This window comes from Centropristis striata, chromosome 21, assembly GCF_030273125.1.
Source record: "Centropristis striata isolate RG_2023a ecotype Rhode Island chromosome 21, C.striata_1.0, whole genome shotgun sequence".
Lineage (NCBI taxonomy): Eukaryota > Metazoa > Chordata > Actinopteri > Perciformes > Serranidae > Centropristis > Centropristis striata.
This window is the reverse complement of record NC_081537.1, coordinates 15,113,165-15,137,162: the sequence shown is the minus strand read 5'-3', so window position 1 is coordinate 15,137,162 and position 23,998 is coordinate 15,113,165. Positions and strand designations below refer to the sequence as shown.

At 38.4% G+C, this 23,998-nt stretch overlaps 1 protein-coding gene across 1 annotated transcript; it reads left to right on the top strand.

The window, feature by feature from the left end:
* Positions 1 to 202: 202 nt before the first annotated feature.
* Positions 203 to 23,053, top strand: nhlrc2 (NHL repeat containing 2). The gene is made up of 12 exons (XM_059325243.1): positions 203 to 404; positions 2,643 to 2,795; positions 6,346 to 6,395; positions 6,874 to 7,279; positions 8,194 to 8,315; positions 8,856 to 8,985; positions 12,403 to 12,496; positions 12,672 to 12,903; positions 16,883 to 17,005; positions 17,201 to 17,410; positions 17,567 to 17,780; positions 20,460 to 23,053. Exons 1-12 carry the CDS (start codon positions 242 to 244, stop codon positions 20,720 to 20,722), a joined length of 2,160 nt encoding a protein of 719 aa, XP_059181226.1. The 5' UTR covers positions 203 to 241; the 3' UTR covers positions 20,723 to 23,053.
* Positions 23,054 to 23,998: the final 945 nt, after the last annotated feature.

Sequence of the window (23,998 nt, the reverse complement as noted above, 5' to 3'; positions counted from 1 at the left end):
CAGCACATTCCACACATTTCACAACCGTGAATTGATCAATTGATTCGAGGTATAACTCATTTAAGTAGTATTTTCTCTGATATTTAACCGTTGAATGTCACATAAACTCAGGAAGAAAAGAAGAACCATGGTGATTTTTCCCCCTTTTTTTTATTTTATTTTATTTTTTACAATTGTGTCGAAACCCACAGTTTGAATCTTTGTTGTGCGTTTACCTAGCAGGCTGGTTGTTGCAGGAAACATGGCGTCCCAGTGCAGCCTTTCTACTTTATTTCCTATCCAAAGTGAACTGGATTGCGCCCTAGATGAGTCAACGACACAGCAAGAGAAAGAAAACCTTGTTAACGAGTATTTGAAAAAACTAGACGAAGGAGAGGATCTGAAGATACCCGATTTCCAGACAGGTTAGACCATGTTAGCTCCTATTGCTGCACTGTTTGACTGAAGTTTGCTAACATGTCATTACATGAGTCGGAATGTCCACACAGTAGGAACACGGAACAGTCGGCGTTTCCTTTCCTCTCTTTTAAATACTTTTTAACATGATTTTTAACCACAACTGTTTAAAGGTAGCTATCTCAAATACTGGCCAGAGAGAGAGAGAGAGAGAGAGAGAGAGAGAGAGAAAAGTGGTAGTATGGACTCATCTCAAACATAGTAGCTGCAAAGTGTTTCACTCAAAAAGGATGTATAGTATCAAAGAATGGCTATTGGCATAGTAATAACACTGTGTGTAAATTATGTAACTTAAGAGAAATAAATGACTCAGGCAATTTTTTGAACATGCCTTTGTGACTTAAGCAAGATATGGTAACACTTTATTTTGAAGGTATCTACATAAGAGTCACACAAGCCTGTCAGAAACATGACATGACAAGTATCGTGAGCATTAATATTACTTCAGTGTCATTAATGTTCATGACACATCCCATGTCATGTTTATGACACGCTCATGTCACTCTTATGTAAACACCTTAGAGTAAAGTGTTACCAATATCAGTGTCAACAATAAAACACTGATAAACTAAACTGGTAGCTAAAGAATCGGCAGTAGCCCCCTTGGCCCTTTCAGAATATCCCCAGAGGAAATGTTCTAGTTTGCAATACAATGCTTCCTGTGGTGTGTTTTGTTGCAATAGCTGTGCACATACGAGTGAATAGCAGTCAGTTTTCTTTTATAACAATGAGTGTATGGCACAACCAGGAATTCACATTCTATTATAAAGTAGGTCCATATATCATGCTCCTTTTCCTCTTCTCGTTTGTTCTCCTCAGGGCTTTATCAACTCACTCCACGTTAAAGATCCATCATGCTACTGCCAATGCAAGGTGTTAAATGCTAAATTTGTTTGAAACCGATCACATAATACACATATGGTGCTGATAATTGATGATTTCTGTTCCTAAATGGTTTAATTTATCCTAGAATTCATAGTTACATAGCAGCTGTCTTTAGTAGCTGCTCTCACGATACCAAATAATATGAATAGTGTTGGCACATGATTTTTTTTAAAATGAAAATAGCTGTAAATGCAGTTTCAAACGTCAAATTCCTCTGGTGTCAACAAGACAGTGAGGTCCTCTGTTGAGGTATGCAGCATGTTGGCAATAACTCATCACACCAGTAGATGGGGATCTACAGTAGAGCATCAAACAGCAGAATAAACAGTGCTGGATGGGAACATAACCAGGCCTCAAACAACCCCTCATTACACATTTTAAACTGCATAACAGGCACAAGTTTAAATGTTTGTCTTGCTCTGTATTTATCCAATTGAGGATCAATAGTTTTGGGGTTGTTTCTGGCTCAACATGAAATTACCTGACAGGCAAAGACTTGAGAGCAAAAGGGTGTTGCTGACCTTGATTAGTGAAAGTGTGTTGAAAAATAAGTACATTTAATTAAATGAATAAGACAGGTGGTTGAGATACACTGATAGCTGTTCAAATTAAAATTGTCCATATACCAAAAAATACCAGAATTTTCAACTTCACTACAATAATAGCATTAAAAAACAATTCTCGATACCTTGGTTAATACCACAGCAAAAATATAAGTAACTCTTATATTGGTCAAAATTGAAATCGCAATTACTTAACGTAATTATTTACTCATTGACTTTGAAAACATCATTAATTTATTGAAATAAAAACAGCTTCTTCTTTTTTTTATTTTACAGTCAATTTCTTAAAAAAAAAAAACAAATTAAAAAGGAAAACATTCTCTGAATTAAAATGTGCTTAATTGGTTAGCCCTATGTCCAAATATTTCAGGGTGGATTTTGGTGCTCAGTATGTTGTTGGAAAAAACTAATTGTGACAAAGTGTGACAAATACTATCAGACACAATCCAGAGTGCATGTGAGGTTAGTGTAAAAAAAAAACGCAACTTATCAGACTCGACCTAGATCTTCAGAAATTAATTATGTAATTTAATGGCTTCATAACACCTCTGAAGCTGTCAGCACTTCAAACTCATTGCTTTGATCCATCAAGTTTTTTTCCTATGTGATATGAATGCAGTATCAGGCCAGACAAATACACCAGTACAGTGATGGGCACTGTAAAGAGTTTGCAAATGCTGTGACTAAATTTAATTAATTAGATGACAGGATCATTTTCCACTTTGTGATTTGCTCCAGGCTTGGAATGGCTGAACACAGAGGGGCCTCTGTCTTTCAACAAGGAGCTGGCTGGTAAAGTGGTGCTGCTGGACTTCTTTACTTACTGCTGCATCAACTGCATGCACATCCTGCCTGACCTGCACCAGCTGGAGGAGAAGCACTCTGTCAAAGGTATGGTCTTACACTGGCTTTAAAGCAGCAGTCGACATGGGTGTCCTGAGCTTAAAGGAGTTGAGAGATGGAGGCAAAGGGTATTACAGCTAGGTCTTATATCATATTGCTAATTTGCAATGAAAAAAGAGTCAATTTTACACCATAAAAAACCTCTATGATGCAAGAATAAATATATAGGTCATTCTTCCCGGAGTAGACTTCTCATTATCCCCACACTAATTAAGCAGACGCTAAGCCCATAATGAGTGATGTGTCAATGAATTTATGATTTAGATTATGATAATGAGAGATGTTTTCATATTCATACAAAATCTGTTGTTACAAGGCACCTTGGAAAGCACAGTTGGTCAGGTTGATCTAAGCCATTTGTCAGAAGGGGAAACTGAAGTACCTCGTGTTTGTCTCCTGCTTATTTGGGTTTGATTTCTCAAATGTTCAGTGAGCAGATATAAAAATGAGATACCAAAAACTTAAATCACACTGGCTCTCAATAATTTGACTTCCCTACCCTTTCTGTGATAGCCCAGAGTCCATTTGTTCCTACTGAAGATGTAAATGTTTGAAAATTATTCACAAAAACGCTAAAGCATTAAGCATTAGCATTAAGATGTGATACAAAGACATACAGAAGTTAAATGTTTTTTTAAAGGCCCGGACATTGCATAAAACAGATGGGAACCGTAGTTTTAAGCAAACGTCACTCATGCAGAAGTGAATATTGTATTTATTGGGGACTATTTTAATTTGGTGCTCCAGTGAATGTGTACAACATTAAGACTGTGTGTGTGTGTGTGTGTGTGTGTGTGTGTGTGTGTGTGTGTGGTGTGAGAGAGAGAGACAACATTATTCATGTTCATTGAAGGAACATGCATTTCAGTACAACAGTGTTTCTCATTGATGTGTTTTAAAGGTATAAAACAAAAACAAAAAACTGCACAAAAACTGATAAACCCATTTCATTTGGATTGGCATCAGTTGGGGGTTAAAACTACGAGTTTGAAAAGATAAAAATCCTGGGGTTGCTGAGTTAGAAGCATACATCTGTAGCTTGTTTCTTATCTCTGCTTGAAGCTAGCAGCCCTGGTTTAACTGTGCTCAGTGTCTGTAAACAAAGGAATGATTGGTCCCTGTCCAGAGCTTGTTAAACCACAGCTACAGTTAGCTGTGGGCCAATTAAAAAAGTAGCTGTGCCGAGTTACTATTCATTTTCTCTGCTTGTTGAGTGGGGTGAGAGATTGAAGCGCAGAAAGTAGGCAAGATAAAATGCTGATTTGAACAAGTTTCTGTCAAGTGACATCCATCCCCTGCTAAATTATTAAACATGTAATACTTCTATTGAATCGTAATGTATTCCGTCAAAATAGCCTTCAGCAGGACTCACTGAGGGAACATAATTCCAATGGTATATATTATTATGTGTCATGCTGCATCAGGGGAACATGTGTAAGTTCACTGGGCCAGAGAAGTTGTAGTATATCAACTTGACTTCTCTCCTCTACTTGCCCGAGAGCACGAGGGTCCTTATCTCAACTGTGAAGAGACAGTAACTAAAAATATTTTCAAGCTGCAGTATTGGTGCATGCAAGACTCTTAAATGTACTCTGCTGTAGTTCACTGTACAAAGCCACTCCATGTGAAGCATAATCACATCCGACTGACTCCGTCATCCCGTTGGCCCTTCATGGGATCATCTGAGGAAGCTATGCAGCTTGAAATTCAGTTGTGAGCCAGGCGGGACAGAGACACACTGCAGTGCCACCACACATTATCACACTCAGAGCCTTATCTTTGGCACCGCTATGGGTACATTCTGTTTGCTGCTCTGGTCAGTGAGGTGTGGGAGCCACCCTGTCCAGTCTCTCCCACAGTCCACCCCCCACCCACCCATCGTCACTACAATCTGTGCTGCTACTATACTGCTTGGCAGAGGCCATGGGTGATGAAATCCACTGCAGATGGTGTGAGTTTGAAGAGTTGGGATTTTGTATTTTTACGTATGTTATTGGCAGCTTAGTGATGTGAGGTAATCCATTTATGGAGGATTGAGGGCTTCTGTTTGTTTTATTGCCACTGGAAGTTTCCAGTGGTGTTGTGCAAAAAAGCATAATGAAATTGAAATTAAAGCATTTAAACTTCCTGTTTTGTAAGACAAAGTACAACATAACATGGTGTAAATGTATGCATCTTAAAGGGATAGTACAGATTTTTTTAAGTGGGGCTGTATGAGGTACTTAGTGTGTGTAATAGCTACAGTAGATGGGAGTCTGCATGCCCCGTGCTGTTTGGAGATGCAGGCAGGAGTACCATAACAGTGGTGGTGGATAGAATGTAATAGAAACATGAGCAATGGCCAACAAGATGCATCAGTGTTGTGCAAGTGTTTCCATCCTTCCAACAGCTTTTATGGATAATGTATGAAAAAACAGATTTAACTGACCGTTTGGAGAAGCAGGTATGAGTACTGCCATGGTAAAGTTGTAAAGTTCTTGCAGGTGGTGCATCTCTGTGTCCTGAGGTCTTTGAGTAAGGGGGAGATGGTGCCTCTATAAAAGCAATGTACTTCCTGGGACAGCAGCAATCTTACTTGAAGCACCTGAAACAATCAATATCAGTTAAAGTGCAAGCTATATTCTGGAAAAAATGTTTAGGTTGCTACCATACATTTTGCTGCTGCCCCTATCCACAGCACTTCATTGCTTAGCTTCCATGCCAGTACTGTCTGCTTCTCCAAAGTGGGCGTATGTCCACCAACATCAACTGTGCATAAAACAGTGACTATGGAGAATGACCTCAAGCAACCCCAAATTCAATAAATCTAAATTATGTCTTTAGTTATGAAAATCAACTTCAAATTGCGTTTCACAACTGAATTATGCATTTTATTTGCTCATTTGAGGGTCACATTGGGTACGAAGCCAATTTTAATTTCTCATTTAATATGTTTTCAATGATACACATTGATGCACTGCAGTTTCAGGGCGTGCCTCAGAATGAACGAAAGTGTGTTTCATTTGAGAGTCCCATACTGATTTGAAAACAGGAAGCAAGCTTATCAAGATATCTGTTACGCAAGGCCACTTCTGTACACATTTTAGTGCTAAAAAAAGAGTGTTTGAAAGAGCATCACAAACAGGCTTTTTCCACAGTTTTAGGCCATTCGGTTGCATAACATTTGAGCAGCGGTGGGCCTTATCAAAAGTCACATATTCTAACCAATCGCTCTCTTTGTTTCCAAAATAAAGATGGTATAAGTAGTCTTTGATGACTACTGAGAATTGACTAAGATAAATGCTTCCAGTCTTCAGGCACTAAGTCCATACACACATACACTTGTTATTAATCACAACTGTTTGATACAGTGATTTAGAGACAAGATGGGTTTGAACCTTTGAACACGGGTTTGAACCTTTGTGTATCTTCCAGTTACATAAAGAGAGCTCAAAATGATGTCCTGAAAGTTTGAAAAAGGCCAGTTGTCAAAACACTTACTGTATTGTTTTGTTTGTCTGTTTTATTTTTGTCTCTATCTGTTTATTCTCCCTCTCAGATGGATTGGTTATCGTTGGTGTGCACTCAGCCAAATTCCCCAATGAAAAGGTAAGTGTTTTCATTGTTAAGCATCATTTTATCATTTGGGTTGGCTGGTCTGCATTCGTTCTCCATTTTTACAACAAATTTGTCTAATTGAGAGTATGCAGAAAGATCACATGAGCCAGTTTTTTCTCAAGCAAACTATCAAAGCACTAAAGCATTCATTTGTAAGGTTACACCAGTATGCCAGCATGAAATATGAGACAATATCTATCAGAATGATAATATCTAAAATTATTTTGTTACTTTTGTTGTTGAAAACATGTTCAGATCTTTAGAAAATCCTCCTGATGCTGTTAATCTCACTTATATTCTTTATGAAGCTGTTCAGCAAAGTGGCACTCATGCAGTGATTTTGGCTTTTTTTCGGGTGAAACAAGCAACTTTAAAGATGCCAACTAGGGCAATGGATGACATTAATATTTTTTTAATAAACAGCTCATATTCACAGCTCTCTAACTACTTTGTCTCCAACCCTACAAAGGTCCTGGACAACGTCCGCAGCGCCGTGCTCCGCTACGACATCTGCCACCCAGTGGTGAACGACAGCGAGGCTCAGCTCTGGCATGATCTTGAGGTGTCCTGCTGGCCCACGCTGGTCTTATTGGGCCCACGTGGCAACCTGCTCTTCTCCCTGGTGGGCGAAGGCCACCGTGACAGGCTGACGCTCTATACTGATAGCGCCCTCCGTCACTACGGGGAGCAGGGTCTGTTGAAGACGCATGCAGTGGGGCTCAAGCTGTACCGAGACTCCCTGCCTCCCAGCATCCTGTCGTTTCCTGGGAAGGTTGCCGTGGACGACAGCAAGAAAAGACTGGCAATAGCCGACACTGGACATCACCGAATACTGGTGGTGTCCTCGACTGGACAGCTGTTACATGTTATAGGAGGTAAGAAGAGGGAAACAGTAGGGCTATATACAGAATATTCAGACTAAAATTGTGTATTTGGATATTTGGATGGTTTTGTTGACATAATATGTATATATATCTTGTGTGAGCTGAGTTTCTTGGAAATAAGTAATTCAATATAAAAAAAGCATTTAAAAAGTCCTTAATCGACTAAAATCCAAACGAGCAATTATTCGGCAGCCCTAATTGTTTTTGCTTTCTAATAAATAGAATCTGTACAAAAAACAATGTTGAAAAGCATCATTTATATTTTTAGCCTATTCACATGCCATAAAACCCTCAGAGGAGCTACACTGTGTTGTCCCCAGACCAACAGAGAGGTTGGCAGCAGCCGGGACTAGTGCATGCTGGGAACTGGCACTGACCTTAGTGTGGACAATATGAGGGAAAGATGCAAGATTGGTGTTATTTTTGTATTTTTGCTCCACTCATAAGTACTCACAGGCAGTATGAGAAAGCGTTGAGCTAATCTTTTTTTTTTACCTACACGTTTAGGCAGGTAAAATAAAAATATCTTAATCCAGCTCTTGTGTTAACTCAAAGATATTTTTTTTAAAATGGAATATATGACGAACAATTAAAACTGCTGTTGCTTAGTAACTTTTCAATGTCAACAACAGACAAGTGTTAAGTGAACATGCTGAGTCTGAAGTGACATAGTTTTCCCTGCAAAGCTCTAATATAACAGTGGTAGTGGAGAGAATCTAATAGAAACATGAGCATTGGCCAACTAATCTGTCATCAGAGATGCATCAGTGTTGTGCACGTGTTTCCATCCTTCCAACAGCTTTTGTGCATAACGTATTAAAAAACAGATTTAACTTAGACCTAAAAGTGAGGAATTGTAACGCACACAGAACTATCATTTTATTGGATTATCATTTCTGTTTCAGGGCCTAAAAGCGGGAGACAAGATGGCAACTTGTCCGAAGCTTCTTTTAATTCCCCTCAGGGTGTGGCCATTAAAGGAGACACTGTATATGTCGCGGACACGGAAAACCATCTGATCCGAAAGGTACTACCCCAAATTATGGCTGGAATCCAAATGTCCACCCTCTGGACTTGCAGACTGATCCCTTGTGGGATTATATAAAGAGAGGAGTATTGTAAATTAGGTTTTACTTACAGTGGAAGATCTTCTTTTGTTTTTTTTGGATGTCTTTCTTTGGTATTACACTGCACAGGTAGGCTACAATAATATGCATTTTGATAGCCTCTATAGCTTGATCAAAAATGTGTTACACAATCATAATAAGTTGTTTTTTTTATTAAAAAAATTAAAAAAAAGTCTTACAATGAATTGTGGCTAATATAATCCGTGAAGTCCGCACCCCAAGCAATCCACTTGGGGCCCCTTTTTGACCGGATTAATTGTGGATTTGGACTGCCCTCAGCACAGACTTCCCTGGAACATGCCCAAAAAAGTCTGCGAGTGTGCAAGTGCAGTGAAGTCAGGACATTTGGATTCAGCTTAAAATAACCGCATTTTTAAATTAAATTGGATGTCACTTGTTGTCACTGTTTATCTGTACATTTCTGTCTGTTTGTGTCTCAGATTGACCTGTTAGAGGGAAGAGTCAGCACTCTGGCTGGAGTAGGTGCTCAAGGCACAGACAAAGAAGGCGGGGCCACGGGACCTCAGCAGCCCATCAGCTCTCCTTGGGATGTGACTCTTGGCTCTGCCGGTGAGTCCTGCGGTGCAGTCAGACACAAACTTGAAGGGTAACATCTTATTGTGTTTCCCCTCTGCGCCTGCCCTTGCTCCCAGTGCCTGTTGTTTTCTTTCTGCATGCTGCTATACAATCAATAATTCCTGAGAAAGAGGTCAGTACAGCCCTCTGGTCTCTGATTGCTTGGATATTTTTGGGTCTCAGTGTGTCACAGGTCACAGATCAGTTGGATGAAGGTAAAGGTGAAGAAGACAACAGGAAGTGACTAGATTTCACCCGCTTAGAAAAGACTGGGGTGTGTATTCTGGTGTGGTCACACCTTTAGAGAGATCATAAACAACTTTCTTTTTTGCACATGCACAAATAGACCTTTTTTTTTTTTTTTTTTTAATAAAGCAAAATTACATCACAAAATATTCACACCAACCTTCAGAAACAGCTCTTCTGGTTGAAATAGAGGCCCCGCTGAGCAAAAGATGGGACTTCATAATTGATTTATATTGCACAAATCACACATTATTGGAATATATTTTTAATCTATAGGATCTCATTCATGGGGAATACTCAATAAACCTCTCATTTTAGTTCTACTGGATCATTTTGAAGACAAAAATCAATAATAAGTCACAACTACTAGCATGCAAGTCACAAACTATAACTATAAACTACCTGACAAGGTATTTCATATTCTAACAAATTAATCTAAAACCTCCACTTTAAAATCAAAGCTCAGAATGCTTTGCTTTTCTTATTTTGCCTTGGGTATTCAGAGTTTCTTTATTATTAATCTTTTATAATATTTGTCACACAGTGCCTTTTTTCATCAAAGCAGAAAGCTTTTTTAACACAGAGACCTTTTGTATCTTAATGTTGGTGTACGTCTTGTGTTTCCTCGTTCGGGCCTCGTTATTTGTGGACATTCAGATTTCAGATTCAAGATCAGAAAAACAGTTGTCATATGTAGAGATACCTTATTTATTATTAACATTAGAAGATAAAAAAAACAGTTACTGAAATGAATAAATAAATAATTAGCTGAATAGAAATACAACTGACAAGTAATTCAGTAACACATTGAAATTAATACAATACTTTTATACTAATACTAACTCACATCAGACATCAGACACAGAAATAAGTAAACAATTAAATTAATAAATACATAATTAAGTGAAAGGCTACTTTTTCCTGCCAGCCATTCGTCGCTCAAACATTGCGCCTTTACTCAGCCTCTTGTAATGCACCACACATATCTTCATTTCCCATAAAGTGAATGAAAGGTTCCCAATTAGAATCAAAGGACTCCCTTTTACCTTGGGGAATATAAGTGATTTTCTCTATTGAGAGGCAGGGAGACATTTCAATCAGCAACTGGCTAAAGTGTAGTCTCCTGATTTAGATAAAGATAAAATACTGTTCTAAAATGTAACAAATTAACGATTTTAACTATCAAAATATGGTTTTAAAAAATTCTTAAGGATTTCCAACAAACATTTACCAAAATTAGAATGTCATCTGTTTGTCTTACAACTTCTTTCCTGCATGTTAACTTTGTTTACTGATTGGCGTCTTCTTCATGTTTGAGTTGTCGCTGGAGCATACAGTTGTAGAGAAAAGTAAATGTGAGCATGTGCTGCAATGGTCCTGTGACTTTGTGTGCTTACCTAAATCAAACAAAAGATGAAAGTGTACAAGTGGACAGTGGAGTTGCTTATTCAGCCTGTGGCATGTGCTGTAGACATTGTAGGACCTTTAGTACAATTATTTTCTCGTTGCACGCAGCCTGTAAGCAAGAGGTAATCAGTCATCGTCACTTTTGAACTTGATGGATGACACAACCTGCTGGTTAGCACGCCACCACATGGTCTGAGGATGAGGTATAAGACCTTTAACTCCACTAACATTGTCCTCTGAGAGTACATCCAAACACTCATTGCATATTCATGCATTCACGCATCATGTGTATGAATAATTAAGCTGACCGAATCAAGAGGCCCCTACACCTTTTGAACTGTGAAGTACCGCGGTGACGCTGATGCTGTGAGTCGGGTGCCGGAGTTGTCAGATGTTCCTGTCAGTCCGCCAGATGTGATCAAGAAGGTCTGAGCTCTGTGCTGCATTAAAAATACAACTGAGATATTGTTTGCCTGTATGGGTTCTGTGTTTATCAGGGTGACGGCATTGTCACTACTGAGTCCATCTGAGGCCACGTATGGCCGTGGTCAGACAGGCTGCTGTCACTTAAACCCGCATAGCTGCATTTCTGACTCATTTCTGTCACTCAGCCTTCACCAAACAATCACAACTTTTTTCAATTAGCAGAGATATATCTTCTTAATAGATGATGCCATTTAAATATTCATGAGAAAAAAAATTATAGCTCAGAGGAGACTTGTTTATTTTCAATTTAAAGCCAATTGGCAACCTCCAAAGCCAATGCAAAGTCAATAATTGCAATTACTCTAATGACGACTTGAGACTGGCGCCAAAAGCGAGTCAGTCGCCCTAGAGAGCGAACAAAATTGCGTATTTTCATAGGCCAACCCAGAAGTAGCATCGTCATGGGGTCTATTAGGAATTGACCGATTGGGATTTTTGCATTGGATTTTGGATCAGTGCAAGAAATGAGCTCTGTGGCAAACACATGTTTTTGATGCTTATACATCTTGTTCAGCAGGATAATCTTCACAAATGAACACCACTTCTATGATGTTTGAATGCAGCCGACTGAGGTAACAAGCTAACGTTACGACTGCTATAGGCTATAGTCTCCAACAAGCTAACCAGCTGTTTTGAATAGCTAGTGAGACCGTAACCTAATAAATTGTTTATTAACCTAATCTACAATCTACAAGTTTTTTGCAAGAGCACTGTAAAACACAACTAGAGGCTGTGAGGCGGACTAGTGAGAGAGTTTACGTCCTTGTCCTTGGTGATGATGTTTAATGTCCCCGACAACCACTGTAGTCTCATTAAGCCTCTTGTTAGCAACCTCCTCTTTAAGGACATGTAAAAACTTAAAAAAATCACAAGTGGGTGTATTTTACTACTTAACTTATGTCGTACAACAAAAACAGGAATTTCTCTTAACCTTGTGTTAACCACAGAAGTTATTTCAGGCATCTAATCACCAACCCATTCAAATCCTCATTGAGTTTAAGAGGTTAGACCAAAGGGCGCTAAAATGTTAACTTACTTCAGTTTAAGAACTCATTCCTGATGCGCCCTAAGGCCCTATGCCTTTTTTAATCTCCTTTTTACAATAAAAAGTAAACATCCTCTAAAAGGACTTTTCACCTTTCAGGACAAACATGAGCACTGAATCTGGATGATATCAGGGACGGCTGGTAGACAGCCAAAAACACTAACACAAGTTTCCTGGTTCTCAACTCAAAAAGTGTTTTTGTCTTTGCCTTTCATTTGTATGTGTAGGTGGTGCTGAAGATAACGTGCTGTGGATAGCCATGGCAGGGACCCACCAGATCTGGGCTCTGTTCCTAGCAGATGGGAAACTGCCCAAAGGAAGGTGAGAGACTGGCACACGACCACCATGACACCTTGGCAGCAACCGACCTTCGAAACCACTAATAACTAAATAAAGAAATAAAAATGACAGATTTTCAAATGAACTCTACATATTCAGCAATTAATTAAAGTGACCTCTAATTGTTTTTATTGTCTTCTATTTAAAACATGAACAGTGAGTCCAAGGCGGGCACATGCGTGCGATGGGCAGGTAGCGGCAATGAGGAGAACCGAAACAACTCCTACCCCCACAAGGCTGGCTTTGCTCAGCCTTCAGGCCTGGCTTTAGCCCCAGAGGAGCCCTGGGGCTGCCTGTATGTGGCCGATAGCGAAAGCAGCACCATCCGCACGCTGGCACTGAAGGATGGAGCCGTCAAGTTGCTGGTCGGGGGAGAGAGAGACCCGCTGGTAGGTGCAACAAGCGATGGATGGATGATGAGATGGTGCATGAATTCATGACTGGATGGAAGCATTTCTTTTTTTTTATTATTCACTTTTTATTGAGGAATTTTTAAACATTTTATACAGAACAAAGAACAGGAACAGTTTGGGTGGGGGGTACCTATATCACACAGCATCATCATTTTCTCCTAGCATCATTATTTGCAGCAGTCGTTAGTTACATAAAGTCAGAACTTGTAGGCTTAACATATTCTGTCCATTTTGACCAAGTTTTGTAAAATAAGTCAATTTGCAATTTTAGTTGAAAAGTCACTTTTTCCATTTTGTAGATGTCTTGTATAATGTTGATCCAGTCCTCATTTCGTGGTTGCTCAGGCTTGAGCCATCTCCTGGTAATGGCCTTTTTGCTTGCTGCTGGATGCATTTCTTAAAGAGATAGTTCAAACAAAGAATCAAAAAGACAGTGCTCTCTTATCTGTAGTATTTTTCAACCTTTCTTACTTTTTCTTTCTTCTATAGACACCTTTTAGTTCATTTTGCATTGCCTTACATTTTTATATTGGCTTATGATAATTAAACAAACCAGCCCCAGAGAACAAGCACTAAGTGAAAACCAAGTTTCTGTCTTTGTTTAAGTTAAGCTTTATAAATTCTCTTGTAGCTAGTTAGCATTATTTTTTTGTCCATTTCAGCACTTCTGTTAAAGGAGAATGTATTATCTAATTATATTTAACAGGGTATTTGTGGGGTCATAAAAAGTCTTCAACCATATGAAGTCCAATCATTTGAATTTAAGGCCTTAAAATATCTTTAATTCTTTTAAAACTTCATAAAATGTCTTAAATACCATTTTGAAAGGTTTTTACAAAATGTTATAATGTTACTTTTATTCAAAACAAATGCATGAACTTCAGTCTGGCTTCTAAATGTTTCGATTTTTGAGGACACTATAACATAACTACAAAACGGATCTAAGTACCTGTGCAGCCCGGTCAGAATTTTAACTGTGAACAAATTCATATGCTTTGCAAGTAATTCCGGGCCTCCGATTTTCCTTCTGTCTTTTGTACTTTTTTGCCAGTATGGATGTGAAATGGGTCTTAAATTGTATTCATTATGGTCTTAAAGAAGTCTTAAAAACTCTTAAATTTGACTTGTTGAAACCTGCAGAGACCCTGATTTAATGCAGTAAATAGCAGCTTGAACAGAAGGCAGGACAACAACAAAACAGACTACAAGAAAGCAATAACCTCTCGTGCAGTACCTTCAATGATAAAATGTCCTTTACCTGGCTCTGTCCCCATCCATCAACAGCAAACACACACTGGAAAACCTGCACATTAATCTACTACACTCCAGTCTTAGAAAACACGCGGACAATTACGAAGAAAAATGTTGCACAATGTCACTCCTCGACAATCACAAGATCGCAGAGCCATTTTCTCTGAAGATAAAAAAGTACTGATGAAGAAAATGCCACAAATACACCACTGTTATTTGTAGCAAAGACAAAGCCTAAGGACAATTTCTGGTAGTACTTTCTTGTACTCGCAGTCGCTCTGTTTTAGATTTTTATCCTGCCTCCCTGGTGTATTTTTGGAAAGTCCCAAGAGCTCTGAAGCTGGTATTCACCCATGAGAGCGCGCAGTAATTAACTGGAGAGCCATATACAGTTTATCCAAAATGGCGATGTGTCAGCCAAAACCAGTATAAAAAGTATGTAGTCTGCTGCCCGTGCCCATAGATATATAAGCTATTTAACAGACACAATAAAACATAAACCTGAAGCAGATTTAAATCTGTAAATATAAAATAAATATAAATGAAATATAAAAACAAATTGATGAGGAGACTGATCCCACTCTCAAAACTGTACGCTGAATACATAGCCACAGCCAGTTAGCTTAGCTCAGCAAAATGACTGGAAACAGGGAAACAGCACGTCTGCCTCTGTCGAAAAGGACACCTACAGGCACCTCATGTGCTGGACTGTTTCTTGGCAGGGCGCAGTGATTCCTGGAGTTGCAACCAGACGTTTTTGTCCTGAGTCTTTTCACACAGAATGCAAATATTACGCAACAAAAAGGTGACGTCATTTTTTTTTTCTCCATTTTTCTGGGCTGCGAATAAAAGCACCAACCAATCACATTTTGTTATGTACTTATAAGGATAATAAAACAACATGTGGGCTCTGTAGTCCAAACCAGCATGGCAAACTTTTATACTTCAACTTTAATAATCAACCTCGACCAGATCCACTCTTTCCACTCTTACCTTTCACAATAAAAGCCCAAGACAATATACAATGCATAATTGGGGACACTCAGTCAAGATTATTTTGCTAAAAGCAAACTCAATTCAGTATCTTAGGCTATACACGTGCATCTCAATAAATTAGAATATCATAGAACATTTTTTTTATGTCAGTAATTCAATTCAAAAGGTGGAAATAACACATTATATAGTTCCATTACACACAGAATGAAACATTTCATTTCTTAATGTATTTAATTTCTTCTAATTATAATGATTATGGCTTACATTTAATGAAGACCTATAATTCAGTGTTTCAAAAAAAAATATTACAAAAGACCAATGTTTAAAAGTATGTTTAATATGGAAATGTTGGCCTTTGAAAAGTATGTCCATCTATATGCACTCAGTACTTGGTTGGGGCTATTTGACTATATTCAAATTTATTGAGATGCACCTGTATAAGAACTTACCTCAGGCAGACTGCGAGATAATGCTCTTGGTCAAAAGGATCCCACTGGTGTGTCCAAAAAAGAAAAAGCTGGTACGAATCTATTCAAACCTTTTATTTTGAAGTGTTGCCACAAATTCACATCACTGCCAGTACAAATAGTTCTGATGCAAAATATTTGCAGATGGGTATTTGTCACATCCCCAGTGTGTAATGGCCATGACTCTAAGCAAGAAAACAAACAACTTAGTAATTCAGGAGCAGTCAGTTTTATGTATGGGAAATGTAACATTCTCCCTCTGTCTTAGTTTAAGAACATCCTCCTATCATAACATTTCTGCTAACAGCGGCATCTGAAACAGAGGTCACGCTCCTGCAGTGAAGGTGAACATGTGAGAACAAGTGAACCTGCTGGCGTCTGGAGTGATTCTGTTAGTGCAGTAACAGATTTTCCCAAAGATTTGGGTTTTTCTTTTTCAGCTGCCATCGATGAACTCTGCAGCTGTGCAGAGGCAGTGAGCCACAGAGTCATGGGACTTTTTCTGAGACTGTTATCTCATTTGTTTTGTTTATTCAGCTGAGGGATACATAATGATATGCTCTTTATTTTAATTCTTGCCAATTTTCTGACAAATTGGTTGTTCGTTGGCTGGAATAGTAATTTATCTGTTTGGCCTGAAACAATCTGTAGCACCAGGAACACTTGATTAGCTTTTTGTCACTTTTACAATTAAAAAAACATGAAAAATTTTCCCCTTTGCTATATTTTAATAACATCTAATATTAATGTTTTAGAGCTTTTCCTTAAAACTTATCAAGAATGACTCATCTAACTATTTTAGCACCTATTTTTAGGCAATTAAAGCGATTTAAAGATTAAGCTATCTTACTGGTGTTTCCTATGAATGTGATATGCTAATTCCTGTGTTACTGTTCTTATATGAATTATTCAGAAACCTTTAAAATAATGAAGCGCATGTTACTTTCATATTTTTATTTCAAGTGTTCTTCAAATGAAAGCTGATAACTTACAATAGGCTTTGGTTTGGAATTTCAGAAGTGTTTTATCTTGATGGTTTGAAAGTCTTTCTTTCTACCCTTTTTCCAAAAATGAAATTGTTTTAAATTTGGTTGGAGACGGGCCACAAAATTAGATTGGATATTCTGTTCTTTGACTCTAGCTGAGTTTACACGTAAGGGTCACAAGCTGCGGTTTGGGCATTTGTACATTTTTATATCTCTGTTTGATCTCTTCTGAATGGTTTGTCTTGTTTGAACCAGAACCTTTTTGCTTTCGGGGATGTAGACGGTAAAGGGGTGGATGCCAAACTGCAGCATCCTCTCGGTGTTGCCTGGTGTCCGGAACAAAGCTTGCTCTATGTGGCCGACTCCTACAACCACAAGGTAAGTGCTGCATGTCACAAGGCTGCAGTTCAAAGCCGCACTGTGCTCACATATGATGCCTCTGTAGTCATAATGGGTTCCTTTAGGTTGAGTGGATGCACAAAGTGTGGATCTCCTTTTGATCTGAAAACCACAGAGGGACATACAGGCCTTGACCTTTTTTGCTTGATTGCATCTTTGTGTAATTATGTTCAGATCAAGGTGGTGGATCCAAAAGCAAAGCAGTGCAGCACATTAGCAGGGACTGGAGAGGCTGGAGGCACTCTGGGCCCTGAATTTAACAAATCCTGCTTCAATGAACCTGGAGGGATCTGCATTGGTGACAGCGGCAAGCTTCTCTATGTGACCGATACCAACAACCACCAGGTCAAAGTTCTGGACCTGTCCTCCCAGACCGTTTCACTGGTGAGACATTTGTGTACTTTCAAGCACTTTTCATATTGTCCATGTGTGCAATTGATCTGTCTTGAAAACTGGAAGAGTTTGAAAAAATGTTACAAAGAAGGATATTGCAAGTTCTCCAAAATCACCATCACCATCCAAATCTCTCTCCTTGTCCAGTTCCCCGTCTCCTCAGACGTCCTGGACTCGGTACCTTCGAAGCCTTCTGGTCCTGCCAAAGCCCCCAAGCTTCCTAAATCAGCTGCCAGGAAAGAAATGCCACCGGTGGCAGTGTCAGCAGGCCAGACTCTCGCCATATCGCTCACACTGTCACTTCCAGAAGGAACCAAACTCACCAAAGAGGCGCCAAGCTGCTGGGCTCTTTCAGCTGAAGGTGAGGCAATGTTCAGTCATTCTTATTAATGACATGAATGTTAATAAAGTACATTTGACTTCACATTTGCAAAAAAAACCAAACACCTTTAACATTCTCACTGTGCATGTCAAGTTTCATCGTCGATTGAACACTCTGAACATCTGAACTAATGTTCACTAACTGAACATGAGTTGTTTTTGAGACAGTGATGGTCATTTTTATTCATTTGTTTGACAAATTCAATCCAAAGTCCTGTCCCCCTTAGCTGAAAGTCGACCGAGATTGCTGTCAGTTCCAACTTTTCATCAACTGTTTTTTAAGCAGAGACCATAGAGGTGCAGGACTTAAGATAAGTCTGAGTCTATTAAATATAAAGCACCTTTAGCATATTTTATCATAGCTACTTAAGTTAGCTAGCTGAAAAGCATTAGCGCCATGAATTGGTTGAAACTTATGAAGTGACTCATTTTGAAATAGGATATGGTTAACAATATGCATTTACTGGTCATATACATGATCTCATGATAAACACTGAAGTTATTGATATAGAATACCGAGAAAAAAAAAAGAGCTTCTGTTTTGCAAAGCTTAGCCCTTGTATTACAGACAGAACTGAATGATTGTGTAAAATTTAAGATGAGAGTCTTTTAATGCTATGTTAGCGTTACTTCTATGCAATAGGTAGTAAGCTAGTTAGCTGCACATGCTAAAGTTTGCAGCTACCGTTACAGACAAACGCAACCATGAATCAATTCCTTTCACTCTTGAGTTTTTGGTTTTGTAAAGATTAAAAAAAACATAAATTCAACAGTTCAACTGCTGTGCCTAGTAAGCAGTAAGACTTTAAAAGTATGTTGCAAAAAGATTATTGAGGAGAAGTGGTGCGATTGAGGCAAGAGGACAGTCAGGAAGTTATAGTGTAAACCAGAAAATCCCATTTCCACACTTTTAAGTGCCGTTATAAAAGATCAGTTGTCTCTCCAGTTGCTCATGCAAACTCATGCTGTGCAAAGCGTGATTTGTTAATATTTAGCATAGGCCCTGCTTTTGTTTTCAATAGGTTTCAAAAGTAAAAAAAATGCTTTGCTGAAGTTATTTTTGCTTGTCATGCTACAGTCAGAGTTGCAACCCAAACTTGTTCTCTACACTTTTAATGACTCTGTTCTCTCTCCTCATAGGCTTTATTTTGGTCTGTGATCTATGATTCTGTCAAAAAAAAATAATGGAAGGGAATGATGCTTAACCTTAACAATGTTATTTTCACTGTACAACAAGCAGATTCTCACTCTGCCGGCCCACGCTTCAAATTCAGCTGAGGGATGGAGGAATATTTTCATCAGTCAGGGACTCTATAAAAACACCAGCGAGGCAATTTAATACACTAGTTCTGCTGCTTGGTACTATTCAGACAGCTTTTTTGTTCTCAAATTTTAATCAACAGTAGTCTGACCCTACAACCTAGTGTGAAGTGAGTCGAGATATCGTGTTAGTGTCCGTTCATTAGGTTTGGAACAAAAGTGTTTCCATCATGGTGAGCGATGCAGCATGCAGTCAGGGATATCAGCGGGCTATTTATAGAACATTTCGATAAGACGACATGCCTTGGTTCACATAATTAGCTACCAGGCTATGTTACGTGATCCTCTACTGTCCGATTATACCCAGTCTAGACTTATGCTGATCAGATCAGAGCAGTGGCAGGAATTTTAATGGATCAAGTTGGAAGTGCACGGCAGATTTAAATTGTTTTTCAGTGGCTTTTTAGAAATGGCTACCCTGGGACCTTATGTTAGGCATCGGCTTCATTAATCACCACTGGCATGGATTTGACGGTCTCTCTGGCATAATATTTTCTCACAGTCAAAGTTCTTTCGACTTTCATTTATCATTCATTGGTCACGTCTCATTGAATGTGTATTTGTTTCTAAAAATATCCCCAGTTTTTCAGTAAATTTATGTCCTCATGCTTACTTCATCTGACTCAGTGGGGTTATGAGAGGGTTGTATTGTAGAGGACTCGAGCCAATCTAGTACACAAGCTGCTCCTTGCCACGCTCAACCATAAATTAAGAAGCTAGACGGATGTTTTCATCAAACACATCTGCCCTTTTCAGAACACACCCAAACTGAGGATTGATCTTGATTTGTGCCAGTGTCGGTTTGCGTGTTGGTCCACCACTTTGGCGCAAACTGAAATATCTCAACAACTACTGAATAGATTCCCATGAAATGTTGTACAGACATTCATGGTCACCAAAGGATGAATCGTAACCACTGTGGACATCTATTAAATCTTCTAGCACCACCATCAGGTCAACATTTGACTTCATGCTTCTGGTTTCTGTTTGTTTAGTGCTAGTTAGCAAATATTAGCATGCTGCTAAGATGGAGAACATACTTAACATATAAATTAAACTTCATCCTACTTGTTTTCAGACATGTCATTTATTTTATTTTATTTCATTTTTTCATTTTATGATCTTTTTATTTTATTTTTGGTATTGTGTCTTGTCTGAAATAAAGTCTGTAAAGTAAATAAAGTAAAAGTAGACTGTATAAAAGAAGTGGACGTAGCCAACGGAACGCCTCCCATTGGTTCTGAAGCTTTGAGTTTGGCATTTTGAAAACCATCTTGTTTTTTATTTTGGATCCAGTTTATTTCAGGACTACACAATTCTGCTTCCTGTTTTTTCACAGGTAACGAATGGCTGCTAGAAGATCAGGTGCTTACTGGTGACATTGTGGATCTGTCGAAGCCCCTCTCCATCTCAACCAAACTTCCAGCTGCTTTTAAGGACTTGAACAGCAATCCAAGCCTCATGTTAGGTGTGTGGGTGTACTACTGTATGGAAACAGGTAAGGCCTGTTTGATGAAAGCAGCCTCCTTCACCCAGCCTCTTCAAATAAGTGCCGATCACAGAGAGGGAGAAGTCACTGTGGTGTTGGCTCATGCCTTCTAAAACCTCTGACCTGTCTCAGTCACAGAATCAACACTATCTGTAGCGTTGAGTTTGTCTTTTCAGCTAAGCTAACCCCCCGGCTCCTGTTTTTTTCATAGTTCTGGAGGCAGAAGACACAGATTGTCTCTGACTGTCACTTTTGACAAAAATGCAATTCTTACTAACCTGATTTTCAGGGGAATTTCATTTCAAACTACTCAGAAGCCCCTTCTGCGAAACATAATCCATCTGCGCTGTAATGTCCTTGACCGTGTGTGACAGTTATTGATAGGAATGCAAATAGTTACATCTCCAGTCATGTTTAGCAAGCAAATTCTTACAGCCTAAAAATCTATATGATCGTATATATTTATGTAATAAATTCCTACAAGGACGGGCTGTACTTACTGCGATGTCCATGTTAGTGATTCAAGGATTAGTGTTTTCCCTCAAAATTACCTTCTTATTCATAAAACACTGTCATAGGATTTAATGAATGCAGATGATAAAAGACGTTCTCTGGATTTAATGAGAAACTTACTATTGTGATAGCTAATTGGCAAGTTGGGATGATGGTGTCAGCGGTGGCTGGGCAGATGAACAGATTTTCTGTCATTTAATGATGTTTTGGAAGATCTAAAATACTTTCAAATATTGGAAACAAAGTAAAGGCCGTATAATCATTTTTCACCTCAACAACCAGATGGATGTGAATTTCAAAGACACGACTGTTTACATTCAGATGTTCTGAGCAAAATCTTTTTCTCCTTCGGCAACTCCTAAGAAGTAATTATTGAACATTGTCTGCTTTTGAAAAATCAGTGGAAGCCTTCTCTTTGTGTTTGAAACAGTTTCTCACAAACATTAAAGGAGCTTTTTTTGTTTTAGTCCCATGAGGAATTACATAGTAGGATTTTTTTCAAAGGGATGTTTTAAGGGAGAGTTGGGATTTATGGAGTGGGGTTGTATAAGGAACTTATCCATAGTCAGCGATTATACCTACAGTAGACGGTGGTCAGCACATGTTCTCTAAGCTGATATTTTATTCAGACTCGGACAAAGAAGTTTAATTCTGTCTTTGCTTGCATAAGCATTGCTTTAGAATGCTAATATGGAGTTATAAAGAGGGAGAAAAGGACAGAAATGAAACTTGTGCCTTGAGAGGCTGATGAGAGGTTAGCTATGCAGAGACACACTTTTATTATTAATATACTAAAAGCTCCAAAGTATTATATAAAATCTTTACCTTGTACGTTTTATGAATAATACATTTCCATGTGCATGTGTGTGGTCGCTTAAATTTACGGTGGTGCCTTCAGGCGCACTGATAGAGCTTTCATAAATATTTGTCTACACATGTGTCACCACAGAAAGAGCGGTTGTTTACACTCATAGCTTAGAGCTTTGTTCCATGTCTCTGCTCTCCAGACTAATTTTACGTTTGATTATTTACAACACAATGCGTCCTTTTGATTGAGACCTGAAAATATTGTTATCTAAGTAATGAATAAAGTGCCTGTTTTTGATAAGGGGAGGTGAACTGAGGTGAACGCCCAGTAAGGAATCAAAGACTTATTAAAATCTCTCAACAAGCATTTATATCATCTTAACTCCACCACAGGGAACATGATTCAGAGGAGCTCATAATGTGTTGTTGTAACACGCTGTGTATTTTGTTGCATAACATGTATGATAAGGTCTTACTGTCTGTTGAGTGTGTCGGTTATCATCGTGGTCATCATGACATAACTGTGCTTGTCAGACTGTATTATTTGGTTTGGATCACTCGGCCCAAGTGCCTTTATATTTATGCGATGACACATAAACTGCATCAAAAGCAATAAAAATACATTCAGTAATGGGAGAAATGTATTCCCACAAGTTATTTATTTCAAATGAAAGTTTTTTCAGTGTCTTTTCTCAGCTCTGTTATCCCTGTGGCGTTTTTTAATGAACTGTAATGAGCTTGAGTGGCTGCTGGTGGGCATTACGTTCCTTGATTTCTTCTTCTCTCCCAGTGCTGCACTTAAAGATGCAACAGAGCAAACTAATAAAACATTTTTATTGAGTCTGATTTGTGTGAGTCCATCTTGGGTTTTCTATAAGACTACTGGTGCAGTTTTAAACAAATTATTCTTATATGACTTAGTTTCAGACTTTGAGAATCAGGTCACTTAAAGCAACAATATGGAACTCCTATTTTGTGTTGATTTTGGCGGCCCCTGTGGACAAAAGCGGCAATGCATCCATGAGCAATCAATCGTTTTTCTTGCCAAGTAGGTTCTCACAGGTAACAAATATTCCAAGTAAAAAAACAGCATAAATAGAAAATATGAAGAATAGAAAAAGTCAAAAATATTTAAAAGTCAGCAATATTTAAAAAAAATACATAACAATTGTAAACAGTAGAAACAGTATGTACAAATATTTTTAGAGGTTTTTAAATGAGGGAAGGAGCTGTGCAAACAGAATTTATTTTATTTTTTACAGTATTTATATTAGCAGTGTATTGTTTCAATCTTCTCCTTTGCTTCTATAGGCCATATAGAGGCATCAATATTACATTTTTGTGACATAACCAGTTTAAAATATCTTGTAGCTGCTTTAATATAATTACAGTTTTCCTGTTCAAAACATGCAGTAAATACTTCTCATATGTCTCATTCCTTCTTCCAGAAGCAACACATTGCTCTATTTTTTTGCAGATATTTATTGAAGTAATGATTTAATAAGATTTTTTTAAAGGAATTGTTATTAAAATTGTATTGAAAGCACAAACAGAAAGTAAAAAACTTTACAAACACATATTTGTCTTAGGTTTTATTGAATACCAGCAGAACAGAAAGTTCTTATCAATCATCACTCTGGAGGTGATGTAGGGCAGTACACTTCAAATATAAGGCTGACACTCTTTTTCTCTGATGGTCAACAAACTATGTGAAAAGATCAAAACTTCTCGACACTTCGGCTGTGATTTAACTGCCCTGTCTGCAGCGTTCAGCCCGGAGCACATTCTTTTCTACTGAAGACGTAAATCTTTAAAAACAGGTTGCAAACAATATGGTTTCATTCATTTTTAAAGCTTCATAATTCTCCAAACTAGCTGGGTGCTGTTTTGTTTACCAGAAACAGAAGGAAGTATACTTATGCACTTGTTGGTGATTTATTTTAAGCTGTGAACTTGTGAACTGTGCAGGTGGGCAGCAGGACCAGTTTACGTAGGACGCTGTAAGTTAACTATAGAGCCATTACACTGTATGTCAGGCTCTACAGGCAACACTTCTTGGTAGGATCAGT

Bases quoted from the DNA above. Each gene is read 5' to 3' on its own strand.
- nhlrc2 (XM_059325243.1), top strand. From the start codon at position 242: ATGGCGTCCCAGTGCAGCCTTTCTACTTTATTTCCTATCCAAAGTGAA. The intron at 17,006-17,200 runs GTAAGTGCTGCA...AATTATGTTCAG, and splicing joins CCGACTCCTACAACCACAAG to ATCAAGGTGGTGGATCCAAA. The intron at 17,411-17,566 runs GTGAGACATTTG...CTCCTTGTCCAG, and splicing joins CCTCCCAGACCGTTTCACTG to TTCCCCGTCTCCTCAGACGT.